The sequence below is a fragment of the Panthera tigris genome, chromosome A3 (genome assembly GCF_018350195.1).
Source record: "Panthera tigris isolate Pti1 chromosome A3, P.tigris_Pti1_mat1.1, whole genome shotgun sequence".
NCBI lineage: Eukaryota > Metazoa > Chordata > Mammalia > Carnivora > Felidae > Panthera > Panthera tigris.
The window spans coordinates 87,054,276-87,080,918 of record NC_056662.1 but is presented as its reverse complement, the minus strand read 5'-3'; the positions used below and the strand labels follow the sequence as shown (position 1 = coordinate 87,080,918).

At 47.1% G+C, this 26,643-nt stretch overlaps 1 protein-coding gene across 1 annotated transcript; it reads left to right on the top strand.

Annotated features, from left to right (window-relative positions):
• Positions 1-7,099: 7,099 nt before the first annotated feature.
• CLEC4F (C-type lectin domain family 4 member F) lies at positions 7,100-18,787 on the top strand. The gene is made up of 7 exons (XM_007083513.3): positions 7,100-7,358; positions 8,203-8,319; positions 8,639-8,749; positions 10,651-11,769; positions 16,506-16,657; positions 17,538-17,656; positions 18,337-18,787. Exons 1-7 carry the CDS (start codon positions 7,298-7,300, stop codon positions 18,485-18,487), a joined length of 1,830 nt encoding a protein of 609 aa, XP_007083575.2. The 5' UTR covers positions 7,100-7,297; the 3' UTR covers positions 18,488-18,787.
• The last annotated feature ends 7,856 nt before the right edge of the window (positions 18,788-26,643 follow it).

Sequence of the window (26,643 nt, the reverse complement as noted above, 5' to 3'; positions counted from 1 at the left end):
TGTTGCTGATGAACAAGGTGAAGAATGGAAGGGTTACCTGGTCTGAATCGGTGGTGGCAGTGACACACAAGGCTTCCCCATGAAGAAGGTGTCTTGACCCATGGCCATGTCCACGTGCTGCTGAGTAAGGGGCATTCCTGCTACTGACTAAGGAGGACTGGAGAAAGAAAGTGCAAATCTGCTCAGGGTTGCATTGTGGTTGCCAATCTCAGTGTTCTCAACCGGGTCTTCGTGAAGAAAGGGAAGAAGGGTATTTCTGGACTCACTGATACTACTGTGCCTCATCACCTGGGGCCCAAAAGAGCTAGCAAAATCTGCAAACTTTACAGTCTCTCAAAGGAAGATGATGTCCACCAGTCTGTTGTGAGAAAGCCCCTTAACAGAGAAGGTAAGAAACCTAGGACCAAAGCACCCAAGATTCGGCATCTTGTTACTCCCTGTGTCCTTCAACACAAATGTTGGTGTACCGCCTGGAAGAAGCAGTGCAGTAAAAAAAACAAATAAGCAAGAGGCTGTAGAATATGCCAGACTGGTGGCCAACAGAGTGAAGGAGGCCAAAGAAAAATGCCAGGAAAGATTACCAAGAGACAGAAGCTGTCTCCTCTGAGAGCTTCTACCTCTAAGTCTGATTACAAAAATGAGATTGTTCTAAGAGGAACAAATAAGTAAGATTGGACATCAATAAAAAAAAAAAAAAGCAAGCAAGCAAGAAAAAAGTAAAAAATGTATATATATAAAAAATACAAATATATAATACATAATATATATTCTGTATATAAATATATAATATATATTTTTATATAATTTATATCTATTATATGTATGTGTATATATATGTAAAGAAATCAGAAACTATGAGTCTGATTCCAAAATAAAAAACAAGAAGGTAGAAAGAAAAAGAAAAGAAAAAGACAAACAAACACCAGTTGTCTGTCGGTCCCTGGGACTGGTGGCTGTGCTGGTCTGGAGGAGAGGCCCTCTGGTTCTGTCAGTGTCAGTCCCCCCCCCCCCCCCCCCCCAGCTAGCAGCAATTAGAAGGCATGGAGCGGCCGGGATTGATGTAAGCAGATCCCGCCTCCACGGGGGGCTGCTGTGCTGCTCCCTAAAGCCCCACCATGTTGGTGTGGGGAGAAAAATGGTGACAGCCCAGTCTCTCTACCCCAGACTGGGTGTCTCAAACCACACTTCTCAGGGGCAGTAGGCTTGCCCTGCTCCACAGTCTCCTGTGCCTCCTAGGGGCTCAGCTGGGATTCAAAACCTGATGTGTTAAAGGGCCCTCCCCTCCCTCCCCCCCCCCCCCCCCCCCCCCCCCGTTCTGGTGCAGCACCACCCAGCCCTGCTGATAAAAGGCCTTTGGCTGGCACCTGCAGAGCCTTTCGTCCTTGAGGAGGCAATAAACCTTCTTCCCAAAGTACTCGAGGAAGGGGACTGTTCTCTCCCAGCGTACCCCTGAGATGGCTACAGCGCTCCGGGGTGGGCTCCTTCTGGCCCAGGAGTGCGCACACACGGCTCCCGGCTCTACTCCGGAGAAAGTCGCTCACTTTAGGAACCTCTGAGTTTCAGCTCCTAAGGGTGTTTGCAAAACAGAAACTGGCGCTCTCTGGAATTCTCTTTCCCCAGTGCATGGTCTGGAGAGGTTTTTCCTCTTGTGCTAACTCAGTACTGAAGCCCTCTCTCTTTCTCTCTCTTTTGTCTCCGCACAGAAGGGGTTCCCTCCCTTCCGGGCCTATGCTGTTTTCTCTCCCCCAATTCACATGCATGCACCCCAGTCCTGCCAAGCTGTCTCCCTCCAACTATGGACATCCTTCTGCCACTCCGCAGACTGATTTTCTGGGTGTTCCCAGTGATCTGATGTCAACCCAGCTGTGTTTGAGGGACGAGGAAAATCCTGGTCCCCCTACTTCTCCACCGTCTTAACTCTGCCTGCACCTAGACTTTCCTTGTTTTTGGTAACCTTGTCAATTTTGTGGAGAACTGGTCAGATATTTTGTAGACTGTCCCTCAATTTGGGTTCATCTGATATTTTTTATCCAACTAGGGTGATGTGTTTTAGGAGGAAGACCTCAGAGATAAAGTGCTATTCTCATCATGGGTATACACTGTCGACATGACTCATTACTGGGTGCTGCCCTTGATCTCCAGGCTGAGGTAATGTTTGTCAGGTTCGCTTACTGCAAAATTACTCCTCCCCCCCCCCCCTTTCCATTTTGTACTCTCTGGAAGGAAGTCTCAGTCTTAGTGCATTTGGGATGCTGTAATAGAATACCACTGATCAAGTAGCTTATAAACAACAAAAATTTATTTCTCACAGGTCTGGAGCCTGGAAATCCAAGATGAGGGTGCCACCGTGGTTGAGTGAGGGCTTCCTCCAGTCACCGACTCTTGTGTCTTATTGTATCCTTCTGCATGATGGAAGGGGCAGGCAAGTTCTCTGGGACCTCTATTGTAAGTGCACTAATCCCATTAATGAGCACTCTACCTCATGACCTAATCCCTCCCAAAGGCCCCACCTCCTAATACCATCAAATTGGGGGTTAGGATTTCAACATACAGATTTGGGAGGGGGGACACAAACATTCAAACCATAGCAGCCCACACTTAAGCAATGGGGAGGTGTCCTCTACTTTCTTGAGATTCAAGTATGTACACAAATTATTTGGAATTTTTCTATGTGGGAGATTTATCTATTTGCTTATTTATTCAAATGTTTACTTATCAGTATGGATTCATGGGTTTTATGCTTTGGGTTATAGTCCAATAGTACTTCATTTATTTTCTTGCTCAAATTGTTCCAGTTTTGGCCATTAGGAGCTCTTTCAGGTGGCTCCTATGTGTTTTTTAACATTCTTTCATCATTTTAAAAAACATCTCTTTATTTCCAAGCATGACAAAATACTACAGATTAATTTTGTATATTTTCTGCCCTGGTCCTAGAATCAGCCATTTCTCCAAGGAGCCCTGGTTTAATTTTTTTGGATAATGACATTAGAAACCAAGATTTGGGTACTGTGTGTGTGGTCACTGCAACTGGGGTGTCATTGCTTCTTCTTGGCTGAGGGAGCTAGATCATGTGTGTATGGATATCTAATTAAAAAAAAATCATTATGCCTGCAATATGGCAACAAGACTTGAGAGGAGCAAGACTAGAGACAGGGAGAACAGTTAGAGGATTAACCCAGTTAAGGGCACCTGGGTGGCTCAGTTGGTTAATCTTCTGACTCTGGATTTCGGGTCAGGTCATGATCTCATGGGTTCATGGGACTGAACTCCTCGTCAGGCTCTAACAGTCTGGAGCCTACTTGGGATTCTCTCCCTGCCCTTTCCTGGCTTGTGCTCTCTCTCTCTCTCTCTCTCTCTCTCTCTCTCTCTCTCTCTCTCTCTCAAAACAAACAAACAAACAAACAAACAAACAAACAAACAAACATTAACCAAATTAAAGCCGGGCAAGATGGTGCATTGATGCTTGTGATGTGACGGATTGTTGTTGTTGTTGTTGGATTTGCTGTGGGAAGCAAAGTTGGGACCCTTTGTGAAGCTGGGTACAGGGGCTCACATCCTGCCCCAAAGCTGCCTCTTTCCATCCCTGCCTCTGGCTGCATCAGGTTTAGTGTCAGGGCCAGGCAGACTCTCCCCAGTAGCAATCTGGGTAGCTCCACGCCTACAATCTCCAACAAAAATCCAGCATTGGGTCACATGCTCATCCCTGAAGCAATAAGGGAGATCAGGGAGATGGGTTATGGTTATCAAGCCATAAACTCATTCCTGGGGCTGGGAATTGGGTATGGGTTTAGCCTCACCTCTACTGGACAGGCTGAGGAGGAGGGAAGCATCGTTCTCAAGACAAATACCAGGAGAGATGCCTGAAGACAGGAGACTGCTCAGGGCCTCTCTCTCCTTTCCATCAAAACTGCTGAATCTAGCTACTTCCTGGAAGACAGCTGACCATCGTGTGTTGGTAAGGATTGATATGGGTGACTAAAAAGCTTCTGCAGCTAGGATAGGAGTCTGCATCTCTAGGAGTATGGCTCTGTACCCTTCAGTAGGGAAGGAAAAACCAATGTGTAAGAGGTTCTAGCTGATGAGTGGTTCTGGTATTAATGTATAAAATGTCCATTTGATTTATTCTGGCCGGAGAACAGAGAAAGCTCTCAGCAAGGATATAGCAATCCATTGTTTCCTGCTGGCAGATGGTGTTCTTGAAGGAGAAATAAGAGCTGGACGCCTGGAGTGCCTGGGTGGCTCAGTCGGTTAAATGTCTGGCTTTGGCTCAGGTCATGGTCTTGCCCTCCTTGAGTTCGAGCCCTGCGTGGGGCTCTATGCTGACAGCTCAAAGTCTGGAGCTTGCTTCATATTCTGTGTGCGTTTCTCTCTCTGCGCCTTCCCTGCTTATACTGTCTCTCTCTCATAAAATAAATAAACATTAAAAAAAAAAGAAAGCCTGGGGTAGGGAGGGGAATGGGGACAGAGAAGTAGGGGCAGGATGGGGAGTCCTGCTGGTCACACCTGAGGCGACCACCTCTGCAGCACTATGCCCTGTCTTAGCCCAGACTCTGCCCCTTTCAGTTCTGCTTTTAAGGCTCCCTCAGCTTCTCAGGTCCCAGGAAGAATCAGCTTCTGAGTGGGCTTGGCCTGGGCCCTTCCTGTGTGTGGGGAGATGGAAATCAAGGTAGGCCCTTGCTTTTCTTTCGCCACCCCAGGGCCTCTTATGGGCCTCTGGGGAGGTACCTCAAGCAGCTACCCTTTTACAAAGGTGAAAGTGTTTGCTCAACACTCGTGGGGTCTCAGGCAGAGCCGTTGACTGCTCCAGAAATGGATGCCTTCACGTTCCTCCTGTGTCCTTTCCTCTCAGGTCAGCTTTCAATGGACAGGAGGTAACAGGCCAACAGGTGACTGCTCCACACTCGACACACACACACACACACACACACACACACACACACACACACACACACACTGCCATGGCATCATGAACTGTATATACAGGCAACCGCCTCCTTCCTCACCCTGCATATCAGCTGTGCACTCAGTTGACAGTAGCATCCATGACAGGAGCTCCTCTTAGACGGAGGCTGTTCTCCTGACCCTGCCTCGGGATGAGGCACTTGAAGGATGGCTTCTCCAACATTGCATTTGGGCTGCAGGCTTTTTAGCACTCAGAGGGTCTGTGGGAAGCTGACTCTGGGATTTGGGAACAGGATGTAGAAACTGAGCGTGGAAATAGGAAAAAATAGCGTGAAAATAGGAAAAAGCAACAATAAGGGTGGCACAAGCCATTTGCCAGGTAGAACCGACATCTTGTAAATGGGTAACTGGTGAGATAGAGGACAAATACGTAATTAGACTGTTATGAGTTAGGGAAAATGTGACCCATTTTGATAAGATTATAACCATCTGAAGTATTGGGGAACCAAGGAACAAGAATCCACCATTAACCTTGGAACTGACTTAGGGAAGGGTGTGATGACCAGCCAGTGGAAGTATTCATTCTGCTCAGCTGTTTACCCCCTTGTGGGTCTGGGGCCTGTGGGCTCACATGGCTCCACCAGGATGTCTCACTTCCCTGTTTTCTAAGTCCAGGCCCACAAGCAGCAGGGACTCCCTGAAGCAGGGAAGTTGCAGTCTCACTGCAAAGCTGCACATTGGCTTATCCATCAGTTTCTTTTTTAGTTTGTCCCAAACTCAATCGACTCAAGGGAGCGTGGATCCAATCGGCCAGAGGGGCAAAATTGGATCAAGTTGGGTCCCATTTGCTGTTTTCTGATACCAACCAATTCTCTGACATCGAGCTGGTATTCTCACAGTGACTTTTGGAGTCGGCACAGACCCCACAGGTGAAGGCCTAAGTCCCACAAGATTGCCCCCACTTCAGATTCCACCCGCAAGTGGAGTCTCCGGGCAACCCACACATCTGTGCAGCCAACTGCAAATCGGGGGACTCCGGTGACCCTCCCTAGCTTTAATAATTCACTAGAATGACTCGCAGAACTCAGGAAATCACTGTTTACTATTACAGTTTACAATAAAGGATACAAATGAAAAGCCAGATGAAGAAATATGGAGAGATACGTAGGGCTAGGCTCAGAAGAGTCCAGAGCACAATAGCCTCTGTTCCTGTGGAGTTTGGATGTGACACCCTCTGGCTTGTGGATGTATTCACTAATGAGGAAAGTCCTTAAAAGTTCCTCAAATCTTTTGTAACCCAATCTCCAGGCCCCGTCTCCCACCTGGAAGTCTGGGGTGGGGATGGGATTGGATAGGTGGGAGTTTGGTTTTTCTGGGATCAGTTCCTATCCTGAAACCATCTAGGGGCCCATCGTGAGTCACTTCATTAGCATAAGCTCAAGTATGCTCAAAAGGGGCTCTTTATGAAAAATAAAAAATGCTCCTATCACTTGGGAAATTCCAAGGAACTGGGAACAAAGACCAAATACACTTTTAAAAAAATGTTTATTTTATTTATTTTTGAGAGAGAGAGAGAGCGAGAGAGAGAGCGGGGCAGGGACAGAGAGGAGGAGGGGCAGAGAAAGGGGAGGAGTAGAGAGAGGGGGACAGAGGATCTGAAGTTTTTTTTTTTTTAATTTTTTAAATGTTTATTTATTTTTGAGAGTGAGAGCACGGGGAGGGGCAGAGAGAGGGGAACAGAGGACCTGAAGCAGTCTCTGAGCTGACAGCTCAGTGCAGGGCTCCGTCAGATACTGACCTGAGCCGAAGTCAGACACTTAACTGGCTGAGCCACGCAGGTGCCCCAAGACCAAATATACTTTTTATTCTACTACAGACCCTTCCCTCCCCTGCCAGTTGTGAAGTCCTAAGTGGGCAAGAGTCACCTCAGCCCTACCTTTGGCCTGCAAATCCCTGCTGCTCTTACCCAGCTCCTCCTCCCCTTACCTGACTTCCTGTTACTTTCCAGGGTCTGGGCTAGGATTAAGAATCAGCCACCGGTCACAAGGATGTTTTTCTACGAAGCTGAGAAGGACCTGCACCCCCTCCGGAGGCCAGTGAAACAGTATTTGAGGCTAGCTTTGGGAGCTATCCTGGAAAGTGGTGGTTGGGGTGATAGGCTTGAGGGGAGGGCAGGGCAGTCTGGCGCCTGGGAGCTTGGAGGGGAAGGACACCACTGGGGTGATTCTGCAGAATCAGCAGGGGAGGGGGGCAGAGCTTCCAGGATGGTCAGGCCCTACGTAGGGCCATATAAGTCCGGGGTATCTCAGCTTCGCTTCCTATCCCTACTGGCCCACCGGACAGCCCCGTTGGAGTCCGAGGCAGGGAGGAGCATTGGAGCATAAAGGAAGAAGATATGAATTGTGACAAGGTCCACTTTTTCACAGACAACCAGAGTGTCTCCCTGCAGCCCAGAGGTGAGAAAACTGAGGCATGAGCCTATCCTCATTAGGAATTGGCTTGCTTGTCTCCCAGCCCCTCCCTGGCAGGCCAGAGCTTGGCTCCTCACTGTCTCAGCCTCCAGAATAAACAGGCAAGGGCTGAAGGTGGGTTAGGTGAGGATGGAGAGCCTGGCGCACACCCTAGTGTCTGTGTGAACCTCCCCAGACCCTTTTCCTTGGGGATGGCAACCTGTCAATAGAAAGAATAAACTGAATTCAGAGGGACCTGGTTTTGAGTCCCATCTCTGCGTGTTGGGCTCGCCCCACAAGGCCTCAGGGGCTCCAGACTGGTGTCTCTCTGCCTTGGAATAGATTTCTCTGTACACTGTTTATCCCTAACCACACCTCCACACTCATAGGACATCCATGCAGGGCTTTATGACCCTGCAGAGGGAGGCTCCAGCACTGACCTGGGTCAGGTTATGGGCGAGGCAGTGGTCCCAAAGGGCTGTGAGTCCTGCTCTGGTCAGGGTCCAAGAGCAAGCCTAGCCCTGGGACTCAGAGGTCAGGCTCCTTCTCTGTCCCTCCCTGTCTCCCTCCTTTCTTCTTTCATGCACACTGCATGTTTGTTGCCCTTCTCTGTGCTGGGTTCTGCCCTGTGCACCTCCTCTAGGTTTTGGGTTGTGGTCATCTCTTTACCTTTGTGTTGCTACCACACCCCCAGTTAGCTCTGGCGAACGCTTCCAAGTGCTTTATTTCCCACCTGCATGATAAGTGTGGCCAATGTTCTTATCCTCATCGGACAGTCCAAGAGACTGAGCGCATCCTGTCCAGCCCATACAACACATTCTCCTCCTGTACACTGGCTTCTCCCTTGTAGGGCTGGACTCTGCGGCAGGGGCTCCTGCAGCCCCCAGGAGGCCAAGGCTTGTTCAGACCACCCTGGCGGTTATGGCTGTGACTGTTGCCTCCTTGCTGGTGGTTCTCTTTGTTATGGGTAAGCTCCTAAGTGACCTGACCCCCCACCAACTCTCTCCATCTTCCTGCATAGAAGTCCCACAGGGACCAGATGCATACCCTCTACTCCCAGAAGAGTCAGTCTGTCTCTGGCCCCAGGCCTGAACCAGATCTTTCCTGGGACTCATCCAAGGTCCCTGTCCAAGGGGAGCCTCCCAAGAGCCGAGGCCCATGGAGGAAAGTCTGAGAGGTCCTTAGTGCCATCTCCCTCCTTCTCGAACCCCGGGGGGTGGAGCAGCCTGTTCTCCCAGCCTTAGTGCAGAGAGCCTGTGCTGACCCTTCGGGAATGGGTGTCTCAGTTCTACAGAAGCCAAGACTTCCTTTGGAGCCATATGACTCTTTCCAAGAGTTTTCCGCCATGATTGCCGGAGAGGACAACACCACCAGCCAGTTACCTGTGGAACCCTACAGTGAGTAGCCACAGGGTGGGGTGGGGGAGCTGGGGCATTCAGATACCCAGACTCTAGGAGAAGCCTCTCCTCTGATGCCCCCAGACCCCTGAATGTGTTCCAGTCTTCTTACAGAAAGACATGATCTTTTTAAAAACCAGCTTTATTGAGGTGTAACTGACAGATAATAAATTACAATATTGAAAGTGTACAATCAGATAAGTTTTGACTTACATGTATACCCATGAAACCATCACCACAATCAAGATAATGAGCATATTCCTCCTCCCAAAGTTTACTTGTGCCCTTTGTCATCCTTCCCTCTCCCCTCCTCCCTTTATTCCCCAGGCAACCACTGATCTACTTGTGGTAATATAGATTAATTAGCTTTTTCTAGAGTTTTATGTAAAATTGATCATATAGTATGTACTCTTTTTGGTCCTTTATCAGCCATGTAATTTGCAAATATTTTCTCTTGGTTTATGGCTTGTCTTTTCGTTCTCTTGACCAGATTTAAATTTTAATAAAGTCTAATTTATCAATTTCTTTTTCTTTTATGGATTGTACTTTTGGTTTCATGTTGGAAACCTATCCTGAGGTCACAAAGACATTTTCCTATGTTTCCTCCTGGAAATTTCACACTTTTTGGCTTTACATTTAAGCCTATGATCAATTTTGAGTTGAGTTTTATATAATGGTGTGAGGATGAAGTCAATTTTTATTTTGCATGTGGATAGACAATTGTTGCCACACTGTTTGTTGAAAAGATTGTCATGAATTACTTTTGTGACTTTGTTGAAAATCAATTATCCATATATATATGTGGGTCTACTCCTGGATTCTCTATTCTGTTCCATTGATGTATTTGTCTACCTTTACAAGGCATCTTCAAAGGCCACCTGGCCCCACCTGGCCTGGCCTCAGCACAGTGGCTGAGGCCTCATACACTTACCTAGATAGGGCATGAGGCATAGGGTCCCTCCCTACTTGGGTTCTTCACTCTATTCCTGAGAGAAGACTGGAATCAAGAGTCTTAGACCATGAAAGTCTGAGATTAGGTCTTAGCTTGTGAGGTGAGCAACGGGTGCTAGGAGGACCAGAGGCAGCTGCAGGTGGGTCTGGTGGGAAAGACCATGCAGATGAAAGGAGCTGTGAGTTCCCTGAATCACCCCAATGATCAGGGCTTTCACTCAGGTGTCCCATATCCTCAACTTCTGTTGGGACTCTTGCTTGATGTTAACATTGGGTGTGCCAGCCCGTTAAGAAGGTTCTAGGGTCTAGTATCACCCGGAGGGTCTCCACTATAGCCCTGTGGATTGAACAGGTACCCATTGAACCCAACAGGTACCTATGTTGTTGAGTTTCTGGAATTTGTGATCAGAAAACTATGTTTGTTGTCTACACAGTTTTTAAGAAGTAACAATGATGAATCAAGAGGCTTTGTGCTTGGTGTGCAAATATAGTGGAAGACTAAACATGGGCTTTACTCATACCTATTTTCTTTTTCATAATGACCCATCTGATAGTGAAATTTTAGTGGAGTTAAGCTTCAGCAGCTCTAAATGATATAATCAGTTACTTTCAAGTTCAATTACAATGGCAAAATAATCCACGCCTCACCAGCATGATTCTTCTTGATAGCTAGTTTACATAGGCAAGTATTTTAATCCTTCTGCCCCTCAGTTCATGGGGGGACAGCTAAATAGGCCTTTATTTATTTAAATTTTTGGCTCACAATCTCAGCATGCTCATTCCCAGGGTCTGGGTGGGTGCAGTGAGCAGGAGGCAGCTTAAGGAGCACTTAGCGCTGTGTCTTAGACATTTCCCTCAGAAATGTCAAGAACACTGTGGTTGGCCCATTTAATTAATGCTTCCCTATGCAATTGGCCTCTGTGGCTACCTTCTCCCTTTACTCCCTCCAGATTCCCACCACTCTGGCAGGGTGGCAGAGTGGCAAGAGACTATCCAGATGTTTAAAAGCCACGTGGAGAATTCCAGCACCTGGAGCATGGAGATGCAGACGTTGACTTGTAGAGTGGACAATGTCAGTTCTCAGATCCAGGTGCTCGGTGGTCATCTGGAAAATGCCAGTGCTGACATCCAGATGGTAAAAGGAGTTCTACAGGTTGCCAATACCTTGACTTTCCAGACCCAGATGTTAAGGAGTTCCGTGGAAGGTGCCAGTGCTGAGATCCGGAAGCTAAAAGGAGATCTGGAAAAGGCAAATGCTTTAAATTCCCAGACCTACAGTTTCTTAAAAAGCAGTTTAGAAAATGCCAGCATTGATCTCCACATGTTGAATGGAGGCTTAGAAAATGCCAACACTGAAATTCAGATATTGAAGGCAGGGTTGGAAATGGCAAATGCCCAGGCCCAGCTGGCAAACAGTAGCTTAAAGAATGCTAATGCTCAGATCCATGTTTTGAGAGGCCAGTTGGATAGTGTCCATGATTTAAGGGCCCAAAATCAGGTTTTAAGAAGCAGTTTGGAAGGAGCCAATGCTGAGATCCAGAGGGTAAAGGGAAGCCTGCAAAATGCAAATGCTTTAAACTCCCAGACCCAGACTTTTCTGAAAGGCCATTTAGACAATGCCAGCTCTGAAATCCAGTTATTAAGAGATCATTTCAAAAGGGCAGGTGATGAGATTCACTCGTTAAAAAGAGATTTAGAGACTGTCACTGCCCAGACCCAAGAAGCAAGCCACCATCTGGAGCAGACAGATGCTCAGATCCAGTTATTAAAAACAGAGCTAGAAAATTCCAATGCCTTAGATTCCAAGATTCAGGTGTTAAATGGTTATTTGAAAAATGCCAGCAGAGAGATACAGACCCTAAAACAAGGAATGAAGGCTGCTTCAGCCTTAGATTCCAAGACCCAGATGTTAGAGAGCAATCTGCAGAAGGCCAGTGCTGAGATCCAGAGGTTAAAAGGGGATCTACAGGACACCAAAACACTAACGACGAGAATCCAGGAGGAGCAGAGTCGCCTGGAGACACTCCGTGTGGCCTTTGGTTCCCAGGAGCAGCTACAGAGGACACAAAGTAAGCGGGAGGCGAGGGCTTGGCCGGGACATATAGTCTTTTGGGTGGCTAGAGTCTTCTGTCCCTTCAGTCTTTTGCTTACTTCAGCACGTATCCCCCTAGGAAGGAGGCTGGGTGCTGGAGAAGGGCTGAATCCTAGGCAGTGGTAAAGGTGGCATAAGGCAGCTGACCCTGCTCTCAAGTTGTTTGTCATCTGGCCAGAGTGACAAAACAATACTTGAGAAACGAACGATGTGTGGAAGATATGCAAAGAGGTGCAAGAGGTGTTAGGTAAGGGACAGCTCTAGGAACTGGGGTGGAGAGGAGCAAAGAGGAGGGAGAAAGGATCTTCTGAGGTTGATGTCCTCTGATATAGACAAGGGATCTTCTGAGGGGGAGAAATTTTTTGGAGGACGAAGGATTAAAAGATGCTTTGCAGAGAAGATGGCCCTTGAACTGGGCCCTGAAGGACTCATAGGTGTTTGCCAAACAAGTAGGGTAAGAGGGTGGCAGGTTCATAGTCATGAAGATGTGAAACCATGAGGTTCAGAAAACTTCAGGCAGTTCTGTGACTGGACTGTGGCCAAGAGGGCAGTTGATGAGAGGTTAGTAGGCAGGGGCCAGGATGGTGGCTTTAAAACTATTTGGAATGTAAGCACAGCCTGAAATTAATTTTATATTGTGACCCAGTATAATTATGTGTATCTCTCTCTCACTCTCTCTCTCACACACATATGCATACACACACACGCGCACAGACACACACACATTTCAAAAGCAAACATTTTAACACATGGATGCACTCTGATATTTTATAATCTATTATTTTTTTTATTTGATGGGTGGGGGAGGGCAGAGGGATATATAGAGAGAATCCTAAGCAGGCTCCATGCTCAGTATGGAGCCCAACATGGGGCTTGATCCCATGACCATGAGATCATGACCTGAGCTGAAATCAAGAGTTAGGTGCTCAACCAACTGAGCCACCCAGGCACCCCTATAATCTTTTATAAAAACAAAAAACAAAAAACCCCAGAAAACCAAAAGACCTTGATGCCTCCCATGAATGGGTTGATGATTGCACTTTGAAAATCACTATGCTAGGGGCACCTGGGTGGCTCAGTCAGTTAAGCATCCAACCTTGGCTCAGGTCATGATCTTAAGGTTCATAAGTTCAAGCCCCACATTAGGCTCTGTGCTGACAGCTCAGAGCCTGCAGCCTTCTTAGGATTCTGTGTCTCCCTCTCTCTCTGCCTCTCTCCTGCTCGTGCTCTGTCTCTCTGTCTCTGTCTCTCTCAAAATGAATAACATTAAAAAAAATCATTAGGTAGACCTGGAGACATATCAGCTGGATGTGGAAGGCTTCTGAGTTTGGGTTGCATCTTCTAGGAAATGAGGGTCTATTGAAGGGCTTCAAAGAGGCTGACTAGATGGGCCTCCTGACTGAGAGGGAATAAAAGAAGGGAGAAGAGCAGTGAGATTTGGACATGCTGAGCCTGAGATGCTTTGGGGATATTCAAGTGGCTGTCATCTGCATGCTGTGTGGAGTGTAGGTGACTAGGCCCTGGATGCAGACACAGATGTGGAAGCTGTGGTTATGTTGGTTCTGGTTGTGGCAGTGGGTGTCGGTGGAGGCAGGAGGCATTGCATACAATAAAATGCTTTGTGGGAAAAAGGCTGAGGGCAGAAACAGAAAGTCAACCTTCAGGTGGCAAGAAGGAAAAGATGAGTTTTTGAAGGAGACTATTAGAAAAGGCAGTCTTAGAGGAAGGAATAGAACCAGGAGATGTGCAGTTGGGGAAGTCAAGGAAGGAGGGAACTTCAAGAAGGAAGGAGCTAGTTCTAGCGAATGCCTGAGAGGTCATGTGAAATAACCAATAAGCACCCGCTGACACTGGGCAATTAAGAAGTCACTGGTAATGAAGTTCCAGTGGAGAGTTGTGTGTGGCCTAGAGGCCAGACCACCATCAGCAGGGTGTGAATGAGAGCTCAAGTGCACAAGCCATTCAAGGACCTCGGCTGAGGAGCAGAGGAGGCTGTGGGGGAGAGGGGGTGACATGGTGGAGGGAGGGATGAAAAAAACACATAATCGATATTTACATTATAAAACCTCCATATTAATTATAGACAACGTGGCAAATATTGAGAAAGAGAATGATGAGAAAACAACCACTTGTATTTCCATGAAAAGTTCTATATTTTCTGTATGAGCCCACTGCTAACATTTTGGTGAACTTCCTTGGGAGGGTTTTTCTAGATTAAGAGGATAGGCTTGGTCTGAAGATGGGAGAAAGGAGCCAGCAAAGAGGGAGGAGGTTGGAGGAGGGAGAGACTGGGAATGACATACACGGCTGAGGGAATTCACCTTGAAGCGCTGGGACAATAAATACTTGAACCTCTGAGGCTAGGAGGAAGAGGTGTGGCAGTAGGTTTGCAGATGTGGGAATAGGAAACTGAGGCAGCCAAGCTTTAGTGGTGCCTCTTCCTAGGTAGGGTAGGCAGTCACTTGCTAAGGATGGGAGAGGGGACAGTTTGAGCAGCTGCTAAAGAGAGCTGACAAATGAGGGGCTTGGCAGGCAGCATTGAGGATTCCTGGTCTGTCAGAGCCTGGAAGTCTGCCCTCCGTAATGTCCCTCCAATGCCCCCTGTTGTCCTATGTCTACCTACTGCTTTAGCATAGACCTGTGTTTCTCCACCTTGGGGCCACACTGGGATCACCTGAGGAGCTTTACAAATTAGTGATGCCTGGGACCCACCTTCAGACCTCTGACTTTTTTTGGAGGGGTTGGGGATCTGGGATGCAGTGTGGGCATTAGAATTTTTTAAAAAGTTCCTTAGATGGTTCTAATGGGCAGTGAGGACTGAGAACCATTAGTTTAACTTTTTCTTAAAGGGCCAAATAGTAGATATTTTGGGCTTCTGGATGAACAGGCTCTGTTGCAACATGTCTGCTGCTGTAGCAATAAAGCAGCCAAAGATGTATATAAAGAATGTGGCTGTGTTCCAATAAAACTTTATTTATAAAAAGAGGTTGCTTGCAGGTTGCAGTTTGCCAGTCCTGTTTAGACTACCGGTTCTCAGGTTTTGGAATACAACAGGATTACCTAGAAGGTTTGTTAAGACACCAACTGTTGGGATGCCTAGGTGGCACAGTCGGTTAAGCATCTGACTTCAGCTCAGGTAGTGATCTCACGGTTCATGGGTCTGAGCTCCAGCTCAGAGCCTGGAGCATGCTTTGGATTCTGTGTCTCCCTCTCTCTCTGCTCCTCCCCTGCTTGTGCTGTCTCTTTCTCTCTCAAAAATAAATAAATAAACATTTAAAAAAAAAAAACCTACCAACTGTTAAGAAACAATTTCAGAATCAGCCAGTCTGGGTGGGTCTGAGACATTTACATTTCTACCAATTCCCAGATGATGCTGATGCTGCTGGTCTGGGACCACTCTTTGAAACCCCTGGTTTACACACTCACCATAATTACTGAGACATTTGCAACTATGTTCTAATTGGTATCTCTGGCCCGGTTAGGATTGGCTTCTTCCTATTTAGTCTCCACACTGTCACCAGGTTGACATTATTACAATGCAAATCTGAGCATACTACTATCCTTCTTAAAACACTTCAGGGCTTCCCTGTGCTCACAAGGGGAAAAAACCCCAAACTCCTTTATACGACATGTACGATATGGTGCTGGTGAGCCTGTCCAAGTTTGTCTCCTGTCCCTTATGCACTGACCATCCCAAGCACTTGAACAGATCAGGCCACGCCATGCTGTTTCACACCTCCATGCTTTTTGTGTCTACTTTTTCCCCTGCCTGGGATGCTCTCTTTGGCACTGACCAACTGGCAAACTCTTCCTCAGTCTTTTAAGACTTAGCTCAAGTGAATCTCACCTACGTACGAGTCCTTCCTGAGAGCATCACTTGCAGCCCAGGTGAAATAGACCAGACTGTCTTTTATGCTTCTATTCTAGCATGCACATGGTTTTCAATGAATGCATCTTCAACACCCTTTTTACATCTGTCTTGTTTACTAGACTGTATGTTCCTTGAGGGCACAAATCATGTCTTACTGGTCTTTGTATAACAGTCCCTGGTTCACAGAAGTTAAAAAACACTGAACCATGGGTGTTGAACAAAAGAATAAATGAATGAATAAGCGAGTCTGTTGTGGCCCCATTTCAAATAGCTGTGGTACAGATGATGTTAGAAAGCAGAGCGTTATAGTGGGGAGGAATGAAAGAGCTGAGAACACAAGATGCTTGTGCTCATGGAATGAGCTACTAGAGCTTGACATTGGGAGGTCAGGTAGACCAGGTCCTGAGTATGGTCTGGGGTATGGGCAGCTGAAGTGGATGGAGATGAAGTCAAGGAAATGGCTGACACCACGGGATGGCTGTGAAGTCTTCTAGGGAGATGGCAGGAACTGAGAGGCAGAGGACTGTCAGGTGATAGCAGTGAATGGGGAAAGAGGGTAGTGGAGCCAGAATGCAGGAGTCTGGAAAGAAAGTGTTGCCTAGGTAACAAAGCTATCTGAAGATCCTTGGAGAGATGGAGCCAGGTGTCCTGGGCTGCTTTCTGTTGTACTGGGTATCAGACTGGGGGTGCAGCCTCCCAGGTCTTGCCCCCAAGCACTGGGCATCAAGCGCTGTGTGGGCCTGTGACTCTTGGTGGCCAGTCCCTGGAGAGGTCAGGAAGGGCAGCTCTGGGGCATCCACATCCAGCCCCTGGTTCTCTCTCCTCCCCAACCTTTGCTCCAGATCAACTTCTTCAGCTGATCCTGCAAGGCTGGAATGCCTACAGTGGGAGCTTGTATTACTTTTCTCATGTCAAGAAGTCTTGGCATGAGGCTGAGCAGTTCTGTGTGTCCCAGGGAGCCCACCTGGCTTCAGTGACTTCTGAGGAGGAGCAGGTGAGAGCTGCAGGCTTGGGGTGGTGCTGACGGGCTTGGTGTGGGATGAGGGACCTTGGTGCTTTGGCCTTTCTCCTCTTGCAGTAGCCTGGGCTGTTTCCTGCATGTTTCCTCTGTCAGTCAGGGAGCAGATGTTTATTGGGTTGCAACGAGTGCCTTGTCTGGAGGTGAAAACACTGACAGCAAACCTCGATGTTCTTGATGAATGAGGGAGACACCCAGAGGCCCACAGATGTCAACAGTGAGGAAGGGCAAAGAGAGGTGGCATGGGTGACTGCCCTTAAAGTGTTGGGAACATATGTCCCTCCCCATTCCTCACTTCCCCCTCAGCGTCTGCTCTAGTTGTCAGTCCCGAGTTTAACACCAGTTAATCCAATGGCTGTGGAAGGCCCATGAGCAGGAGACCCAGGCTTCCTGGGAAAGCCAGACACAGAAGTTTGAGGACCACCAAAGGCAATATGGACCTTAGGTGGCCCATCTGCCAAAGGTCCTTACCAGAATTTACTAGGGTTCTTGTCAAAGGACCATAATGAGTTTGGTCCATTTCAGCTTACAGAACTGCCCATCCTTTGTGGTTCTTCTGAGGCTGTTCTTGTATATCTGTCAAAGGCCACGCTATTTTTTATTGCATGGTTGGTCTTTGTCCCAGTGAAGGCACACTCATCACGTCAACATGGGAGAAGACGGATTTTCTCTGAGGGCACCTGGATCCTGCCCTCAACTCTGGACAAACCATGGAAGGTGCAGGAAGGGGCTCAGCTCCTGCAGAGGAGTGGGCTTCATGCCCCAGGACCAGGGAGAGGACAGCCTAGACTCCTTTTCCATACGGCCGGGAAAATGAGCTCCTCACATAGGATTAAACACTGCCTTTTCTCTGCAGGAATTTCTGGTAAAGTTCACGAGTACCTCTCACCACTGGATTGGCCTCACTGACAGGGGCAAGGAGGGCTTCTGGCGCTGGGTGGACGGGACACCATTCAATGCTTTCCGGAGCAGAGTGTGAGTCCAGCCCTATCTGGTGCTGTCCTAAGCAGAGTCTGGAGCAGGTCTGGCTAGAGACTTTTGCATGTCCCTGTCTTGTGTGTGTATTCCTGCCCAGTAAGTGTTACTGTTGTGTATGATATATGTGTATGATGTGTATGTGTGATGTGTGTATAAAGAGTGGATGTATGGTTGTGTATGTGATGTATGTGTGATGTGTGGTATGTATGTATGTATGATATGTGTGTATGTATGATGTGTATGATGTGTGCGGGGTGTGCATAATTGTGGTCCTTGTGTGGACCCTTCCACAGAGGGGTATCAGAACAAGACAGGTCCTGGGGCTGGCAAGTGGCCTATGAGTGGGTCTTCCTGCCTTTTTTTTTTTTTGTTGTTGTTGTTCTTTGTTTGTTTGTTGCCTATCCTGTAACTTTTGAAGGCCCTGCCTTCACCAGAAGGTATCTGGATGTGAATTCCGGGGTGGGGGCTTACAGCTTCAGACACCCTTCCTATCCCTTGACCCTCAGTAACTAAAGGCAACCTCAACAGAGCCACCCTTAGGGCACCCTTGGGCCCAGCTCTGTCCCCATCCATGGCCACCAGGAGATTAGGGACCCATGTCACTTCAGCTCCTTATACCAAAGTCGGGGGAAGGGACACTTCCTTTGTCTGGCGGAATAAAGCTGTCTTGTTTCCAGGTTTTGGGGCACAAATCAGCCAGACAACTGGCGGCACCAGGATGGGCAGACAGAAGACTGTGTCCATATTGAGCAGAAGTGGAATGACATGCACTGTGACACCCCCTATCACTGGGTCTGTAAGAAGCCCATCAACCAGCATGTGGCCTGAGACAGGCCAGATCTGAAACGTGGCCGCTGCTGCCAGCTCTGGACCCACCCTACCACCCCTCCCCCGCCGACCTGATGCCTTGTGAACCTCTGAACCCAGCTTGTTCTCTGGGGCTTTCCATTTGGCCTTTTGTGTTTCCTGCTCTGTCCTTTCATGTAACGCTTCAAACATATTTACCCCACATGACCCAATGGGATCAAGGGCTCTTCAGGACCAGAGGCTTGTTGTGCCTCTGTATCCCCCTCAGCAACCGGCACAGGCCTGTCAGACAGCGGGTCCTCAATAAATACTGAACGCACAAAAGCGTTGTGCTTGTCTCTGTGACGGCCACCACCCTTTGTTCTCCCTGGATTGGTCTCCTTCCTCAATGTCCCTTCTGTCATATCAAGCATAATAAGCATATCTTTGTTTAAGGGCTTTATAGCTATGAATGTTTAGGTAGTTCCTTGAAAAACAGCAGAAGTTTAACACAAACCACAGGGACATCTTACAGGGGTACGAATTCACAAGAAGTAATAGTCATTCCAGGTGTTCCTGCATTTCCTTTGTTGCAGATGGGGCTGGAGCTGGATTTTTCCAGGCCTTTAAAACACTCCAAAAACTTCTTTCTGTCCTGTGGCTGGCCTCATCTCATTTCCCGACTGTTCCTCTTGATCTCTGGCTTTGGCCTCTTCTCGTGGTCCCACTCCCCTTCCAGGGACCGGGATCTCTGCCAGCTCAATTTAGAATGAGAATTTCTAGAGCAGCTCTTTGCCCGGCCTTGTGGAATCCCGTCCTATGCATTCAGGCACAGGGAGCCCAATGTAGGTTTCTGTGGCTCTTCCTCTGTACAACTGCCTCTCCTTCATGCTCCTCCCCAAATCCTAGCACTCTCAGTCTCCCCCAACTCCCATCTTCCTCTCTCCATACTTAGTGCAACTGTCATTCCCTGTGCGGGCGGGACCCTCCTCCCTGCACTGGGGTCTGGCAGGAGCCTCCAGGAAGAATCCTAGGGGGTTGGTGGGTTCAGCCTGTCTGCTTCCCTAGCCAGGAACTTGGGTTGCAATTGTCCAATGTCTGAAAACAATTGTTCATCAATTGTTTCATGAGTTTTGTCCAGTTTCCCAGTTGCTGACAGCAAAAGGACTGGTCCAGCTACTCCATTAGGACCAGAAATGGAAATCTATTCTACCTGGTATGATACCTTTGGCTGAGTAGGACTTTAATCTGTTCGTATTCATATTTTCCTTTTGGCTTTTCTTTTGGCCTTTTCTTTTATGGCTTCTTAGCTTTTTATCGATCTTAGAAACTTCTCCTCTATCACAGGCTTGAAATAACATTTTGCTGTATTTCTTTTATTTATTTAAAAACAATTTTTTTAACGTTTATTTATTTTTGAGACAGAGAGAGACAGAGCATGAACGGGGGAGGTTCAGAGAGAGGGAGACACAGAATCTGAAACAGGCTCCAGGCTCTGAGCTGTCAGCACAGAGCCCGACACAGGGCTCGAACTCATGGACCGCGAGATCATGACCTGAGCCGAAGTTGGCTGCTTAACCGACTGAGCCACCCAGGCACCCCTTGCTGTATTTCTTTTAAATACCTTTATTGTTATTATTATTTTTAGACTTACCTATGTTGCACGATTTGATTTCCTGATAGTTTATTCCTTAGTAGTTTGTACTATAGCAATATAGATATATAGGGATGGGTTTATTGTTTTCTTTTTATGTGTTCCTATTCTTTGTTTTATGGTTTCCCTAGCCTATGCAAAAAAGGTAGCAGCCAATATTAATATGTCCCACTTTTGCAGAATTTACAGAGCTTTTCTTTATGGCCTAGTAGTATCTGTTCACTTTTTATAAATATTCCACAGGTATATTTATTAGATTAGGCTTGTGATTTTCATTCAATATCCTTATTTATATGTTATCCATACAACCTATCAATTTCTCTAGGAGGATTTATTTGTGTTAACTCTCCCATGTAGAACATTATATATGTTTATTATCTTGTCATGTTCTTATGTTTCTAATAGCTTTTGATTTATGTATTTTAGTATTACTTTAATGTCTAAAGACTCATGACCATTAAGTCTACCTGAAGACTTTTAGTTTTTATCAATATTCATGCAATCGAGGACTATTTACTGTGCCTCTACCGTGTACCAAGCACTCTTCTAGGTTTTCAGGATTCGAAAGTGAATGAAACATAAAATTCCACCCCACCCCCACTCTCGAAGCCAGCATTCTAGTAGGGAGGAGAGGTACTTAGGACATCCTGCCCCTTCTCATAGCCGCAGGAAGAATTCTCTGGAGCCTGAAACCTGGTGGTGACATTCTGGAGTAGCAAGCTAGCTTCGTTATCTATCTAACCAACCATGGTCTGTGGCCTAAAGCTAATGGGACAGGGACAGGTAAACATGCTCACACTCCAGGGTCAATTCTCATGCGCGAGCTGGCCCTTTCTTCCCTATCGAGAAGGTTCTGAAAGCTGAAATTTCCCCAAGACAGTCAGAAAGGCAGAGGAATTAAGTTCTCTACAGACTGAGTGGAGCCATCTGGGGAGACAGAATGAAGTCCCCGGTTGTCCTGGAGGAAGTGGTCAGCTTGTCACCCTGGAGTGATAGCCTGCTCCACCCAGCCTCCACTGTATAGCTGCTACTCTCGGTGACCACGGATTATGTTGGTGATAGATATAGGCTGTAATAGACAGTTGCCACCACTTGGGTGCCCACAGATTTTTCCCCCAGAGCTATGATTTCCAGTCTTTTAGGGTATGAGGGCCCAACCTGATAGAGGCTGGAGTCTACACATTATGAGTTAGGGGAGATCCTGGCTCTAGCATAGGGAGAAGAAGGCACAGAATTTTTGGCTGTCATGAAATGACCTCCTAGGCTTGGTTTTCTAGGGGCAGGGAACAATTTCTTAGTCAGGAGAGTGAGCATATTCTGGAAGCAGATGTCACAGCATTTTGAGGATGACGCAAGTCATTAGTTCAGAAAAAAATCTACCTGTGCTTATAGTCAGAAACTGTGAGTGTCCTATATCAGCTAATGCCCCAGCCCTCTATACTCTGGAATTCTTACAACACTTGCTCCCATATACCCAGATCTGGGCCTGGGTCTTTGTCCAACTCCCTTGTATGCCTATACCATGCCTTTTGGAAAGACCCTCTCCCTTTGTGTTGCTCTTGCTTAATAAGGGCCAGTTATAAGTGGCTATGCTTCTATATGCTGCTATCAATTCCTACAGCTCAAAGCCAACCAAGCCCAGGGACCCTTGCCACCAGTAAAAGCCCCAGCCCCAGCCCCAGCCCCAGCCCCAGCCCCAGCCCCAGGGAGAATCATGGAAGAGTAAGGAGGCCTGGGCTACTCGTGGGAGGGACTTAGGATAGAAGAGGGTCTGCTAGCTGGGCCTCAAGAAGGCTTCTTCCTGGAAAAGGCCTTCCAGGACAAGGCCGCATGAAGCAGGGTATCCATAACACAGCTGTGCCTCTCTGTTCCACCTGCTCTCACCAAAGCAGCCTGTAGCTTACTTCCTCTTGAATATCCTCAAAGCCCTACTTTTGTTGCAATCTCATCTTTATTAGATATGATAAGCATTTCCCACTCCAGCTGGTCCCAGGATGGAGGTTTCAGGCCCTCTTCAAGGTGGCCCCAACAAGCCTTTCATGATATTTCTGCTATGGGGTCACCAGAACCGAGCCCTGGACCTCAGTGTCTCCTCAACCAGCTCTGACTGAAGCTTCTGCGCTTTTTCTCAGAACACCCTGCCTGGGTCACTTATGTGTAATAGCCAAGTTTCTGGACATTCTATCTGGTTCATATATCATCATTGCTATTGTAGTTATCACTTACAATGTGGTGGGAATTATGTGAGGCAGGAGAGATTGGTGGTTATAGACTGTTATAGTCTGTGGCCAGACAGCCTGGGTCCAATCCCAGGTTTACCCCTGTCTAGCTGGGAAAGTTGGTTACTTGACTTGTGTGTCTCAATTTCCTCTTCTATGAAAACATTACAGTACCTCTCTCTCTTGAAGTCGTTGTGTGGTTAAGTTAACCCATAAAATGAGCTTAGAAAAGTACATGGCACATGGATTCCATTATACAAGCCTATGGCCTAATTAACTCCTTGCTACAACTCTGAAGAAGGTTCTGTCACAATTTCCCATTTATAGATGGCAAGATGAGGCCTAGAGAGTTTGGATGTCTTGCCTGCAGTCCTATGAACTCCTGTGCTGCAGAAGCTCTTCCTTCCCCTTGGACCCACAACTAACCCTGAGGCCCTATAAGTCCCCATTCTTCTGTGAGGCCCCATAGCCTGCAGGGCTCCAAGCTTCTACCTACTCTTTCATGAGGCTGCCAGGCATCGTTCTTCATCTTGTCAAAGCTGGAGGCTACCGGCTGCTGCTGAGCACAGTGGCAAAAATGAGAAGGATTTGAGCTGGGGGTCCCTGACCTTTCATCAGCTTCTTGGGGACAAAGCCTGTGGGTCTGTTCCCTTTCTCTGTTCTTGGTAGAAAAGCACTTCTGACCTACAGTTAACTCTTCCGGTGATGTGGCCAAGACAGTTACCCCAGCTCATGCTCAGTGGGGGTGGAGGAGGAGGAGCCTCCAGGGAAGCGAAGTATGGAACATGGCATGCAGGGCCTGTGTGCTGGTGGACCAGGCCAGGTGGAAGTGTGGGATTTCCACAAAGGTCTATCCCTGGTGACCCTGGGACAGTGGCCATTCAGATCTCAAGGAGAAGCTGACCAGTAGTGTAGCTTTGGCTAGTGACTCAACTTCTCTGGCATTGATTTTCTCATCTGTACAATGGGAGTAAAATCAAGTGCCCAGGAATATGGTGAGATTAAATAAGACATAGTATGCAATAATAATATGAATTTACATTAATATGAGTAATAATATGAAATTGCCAAATTGATTTAGATAGGCATTCTGGGCAATGCAAACTTGTCTTTTTATAGTTTCTGGTCCCTTTTAAAAATGTCATTCTTTGCCTTCCCTTATTAAAGCTGTTTGTTAGCAGCTCTTTCATGTTTTGACTGAGGTACAAAGATTAAGGCTACTGTGTCTAAGCCAAAAACTGGTCAGTGGGATGAGGAGCTGCCAAAGACCCAGGCAGATATGGGGAGTGTCCCTCTTAGCTGGGTCCCAGGGTAGGAAACAGGATTGATGAGGTAAATCTGCTGGGGCAAAAGATGGAGCAAGGGCCAGTCTCTGTGTGTCTCAGGCAGAAGAGACAGTGGATTAGCTCCCCCCCACCCTTCTTCCTTGCTCCTTCCATTCCTCCAGGGTGCCTCTCTGCATTGTAGAGGCAGAAGTCTGAAATTCCATTTCCCAGAATCCCTTATTCCCAGAGTACTGGATGTCAGTTAAGAGGACCTCCTTAGAAACAGGCGTATGAGATGACATGGACATCAGGCAGAGCATGGACATCAGGCAGAGCTCACATCCCTGTCCTTCCATCTATTTTCTGTGGACAAGCCTGGGGGTGGGACTTGGCGTTTCTCTGCAACAGTGTTCCAGGGCCCCTTTCCCAGCTTTGGGGGAGCTGAGTGGCTGCTATGGTAGCATTGGTTCCCACTCCCTGGATTGCAGCTTTGGTGGTATGTTCTCAAACTGAACTTCTCCTGCTTCACCAGCTCTCCCAGTGATGGTGTTAAGCACCTAAATCCCCGAATTAAACCACTGGCTCTGCTTGGAATACCTAGAGGAATTTCTGATCCTGCTCTGACTCTTGATTGGGGTGAATGCCTGAGGACTTTGCTGCCACTGGGCACCGGCAATGGCAGAGGCCTCTAATAGGGCAACTCCATTTTTGGAAATGACACTCAGGAGCCATGGTTTGGAAGGGACCTAAGTCCCTGGGTGACATGAGGAAGAGAGATGAACTATGCCTCTCACACTGCCAGAGGGGAGAAAAATTAACTTTTGGTTCACTAGGCCATTGTATCTTCGGGGAATGGCAAGGTGGAAGCACCCAGTCACTGTCAGGTGAACACCTTGGCTCAGGTTAGTTCATGTGATTGCTCTCCCTCAGCACATACGGCCCAATATACAAGTCTAACAGACAAGAGGCCAACAAGTTATAGTTGGAATTGATGGAGGGGAGCAGGTATGGAGGAATAAATTCTGGGGTTCTCACACTGGGCCCCTGACACACACTAGCTTATCCACTCCAGGGTTTGGCAGTAAATTAGAAAACGTCCTTTTTGATACTCACGGAAATTCAAGTAAATGGGTAAACTATCTCCATTTTAAGATTTCCGCATATTTGGCTCTCGTTACCTTCTATCTGTTTGCCAGCAGACAACACCAAATAAACTTAGAGAAAAAAAATTATTTTTCTTCTTAAATGTGTACATATATATAGGTTATATGTATACACTATAGAAGTGACCCACGCTTATTGTGAAAAATTCAAGAAATATAGAAGATACGAGGTACAGATCTTCCCTCATTCCCAGGCTCACTGCTCAGAGAACCCCAGTTAAACATTTGGTGTGTCCTCTTCTCTTCTCTTCTCTTGCAGGCAGTGTCATGGCGGGAGCTGAGGAGGAGATGGGGCCGAGGAGGTGGCTGATGTGGCTAGGAAACTGGATGTATACGAGAGTTGAGCAAATAAATAAGTAAATATACTGAGGATAACAGGAGTCAGGTTTCTCACTGTTGGAGAAGGGAGTTACAAATTAGGGAGAAACAAGAGAAAAATGTGAGTTATTGGATTGGAATTGGAGATATTAGTGTGAACTCCTGCGTTTTAACTCTCTATCATCTATCTATCTACACAAAAATATAGATATAACTGTGTGTGTATACTTATATATGTACACATGTATGTTTCCTATCTGCTAAAGGGGCTTAGAAGCATTGACACCCCAAAAGGAATGAACAACCAAGCTTCCAAATCTTTGTTTCTAAATTCCATCTTCCACTAGAATTGACTGATTCCATGGCTAGGCTGGGAAGATTCAAGATGAGCCAGGAACATGTCATGCCTTTTTGGTACAAGTAAGAAGGCACGCAAAGAATGATGGGGTCATGTTAAAGGAACAGAGAAGCCAGCACAAAGGGGGCTCCTTCAGGCCAAATCTGGAACCATTTGAGCACTGAAATAGTGATCTGAATAAATTACATCTTATTGAGCAAAACATAAAGTCATGAGTTCATGCTGAGATAAACACAAAATGAATAAATAAATGAGGAGAAGGAAAAGCTCATCCCCCCAATAGGTTGTCAACCATTCGGCCACAAAATAGTGGTTAATTCAGGCAGGAGTCATCAATGGATGCTAAGGATTTTGGTGATTTCTTCACAAAATATTTATCAGTCAAAAGGAGAAGTTAGTCCATGTATGGTGAAGGAACCTGGGAGACACCACCGTGACTGAGTGATCAAGATTAACTTCACCAGTGGTGGGACAGGTTGGCATCATGTATGTCCTGATGGGATGCACTGAGAAAAGCCCAGCATCTTTTCTGTGGAGTCCCTGCCAAGAAGGGATGGCCTAGGTCTGGACATGAGGGAACATTGGGCAGAACCTAGGTGAGGGACATCCTTCAGAATGAAAGACTTCTCTTAGAAACTGTCAAGGTCATGATGACAGGGCAAGACTTAGGAAACACTTCAGAAAAAGAATAATGAAAATGGGAATATTCCTAGAGAGAAAGAGGGCAATGGAGTAAATGTGGAAAAACGTTAACAAGTAGAAAATCTAGGTGAAGGGGCTACAGGACCTTTTGGTTACTGCTCTTGCAACTTTTATTTATTTCAAAATGAATTTTTAAAAGTTTTCTTTGTAGCCGGCAAATTTTTTGTCTGGTAAATATATACATGTACATAAGTATGTTTGCATACATGTGTATACATATATCCAGAAGCTCAGTCCTCAGCCTGGACTGATCAAACTGGAATTCTGGGCATTGGAATCCAGGCAAGCGGATCAAGAAAAACCCAATTCCCCCAGGCGACTCCAGTGTGCGGCCAGATTTAAGAACCGGTGCTGTCTGTAATCCAGTGTTCACCAAAATCACCGGTGCAGCTCGTGAAACGCGGCTCCCCGAGCGGCACCCGACTTGCATTAGGCCGGGGTAGGGGAACCGGGACAGGTGGTCCGGGCCCCAGGCCCCGCCCCCGTGCTCCGCAGCTCGTGCCGCCGCAGGTGCGGGAG

Coding starts and splice junctions, on each gene's coding strand:
- CLEC4F (XM_007083513.3), top strand. CDS start 7,298: ATGAATTGTGACAAGGTCCACTTTTTCACAGACAACCAGAGTGTCTCC. Junction 8,750..10,650: donor GTTACCTGTGGAACCCTACA/GTGAGTAGCCAC, acceptor TACTCCCTCCAG/ATTCCCACCACTCTGGCAGG. Junction 16,658..17,537: donor TGACTTCTGAGGAGGAGCAG/GTGAGAGCTGCA, acceptor TTTTCTCTGCAG/GAATTTCTGGTAAAGTTCAC.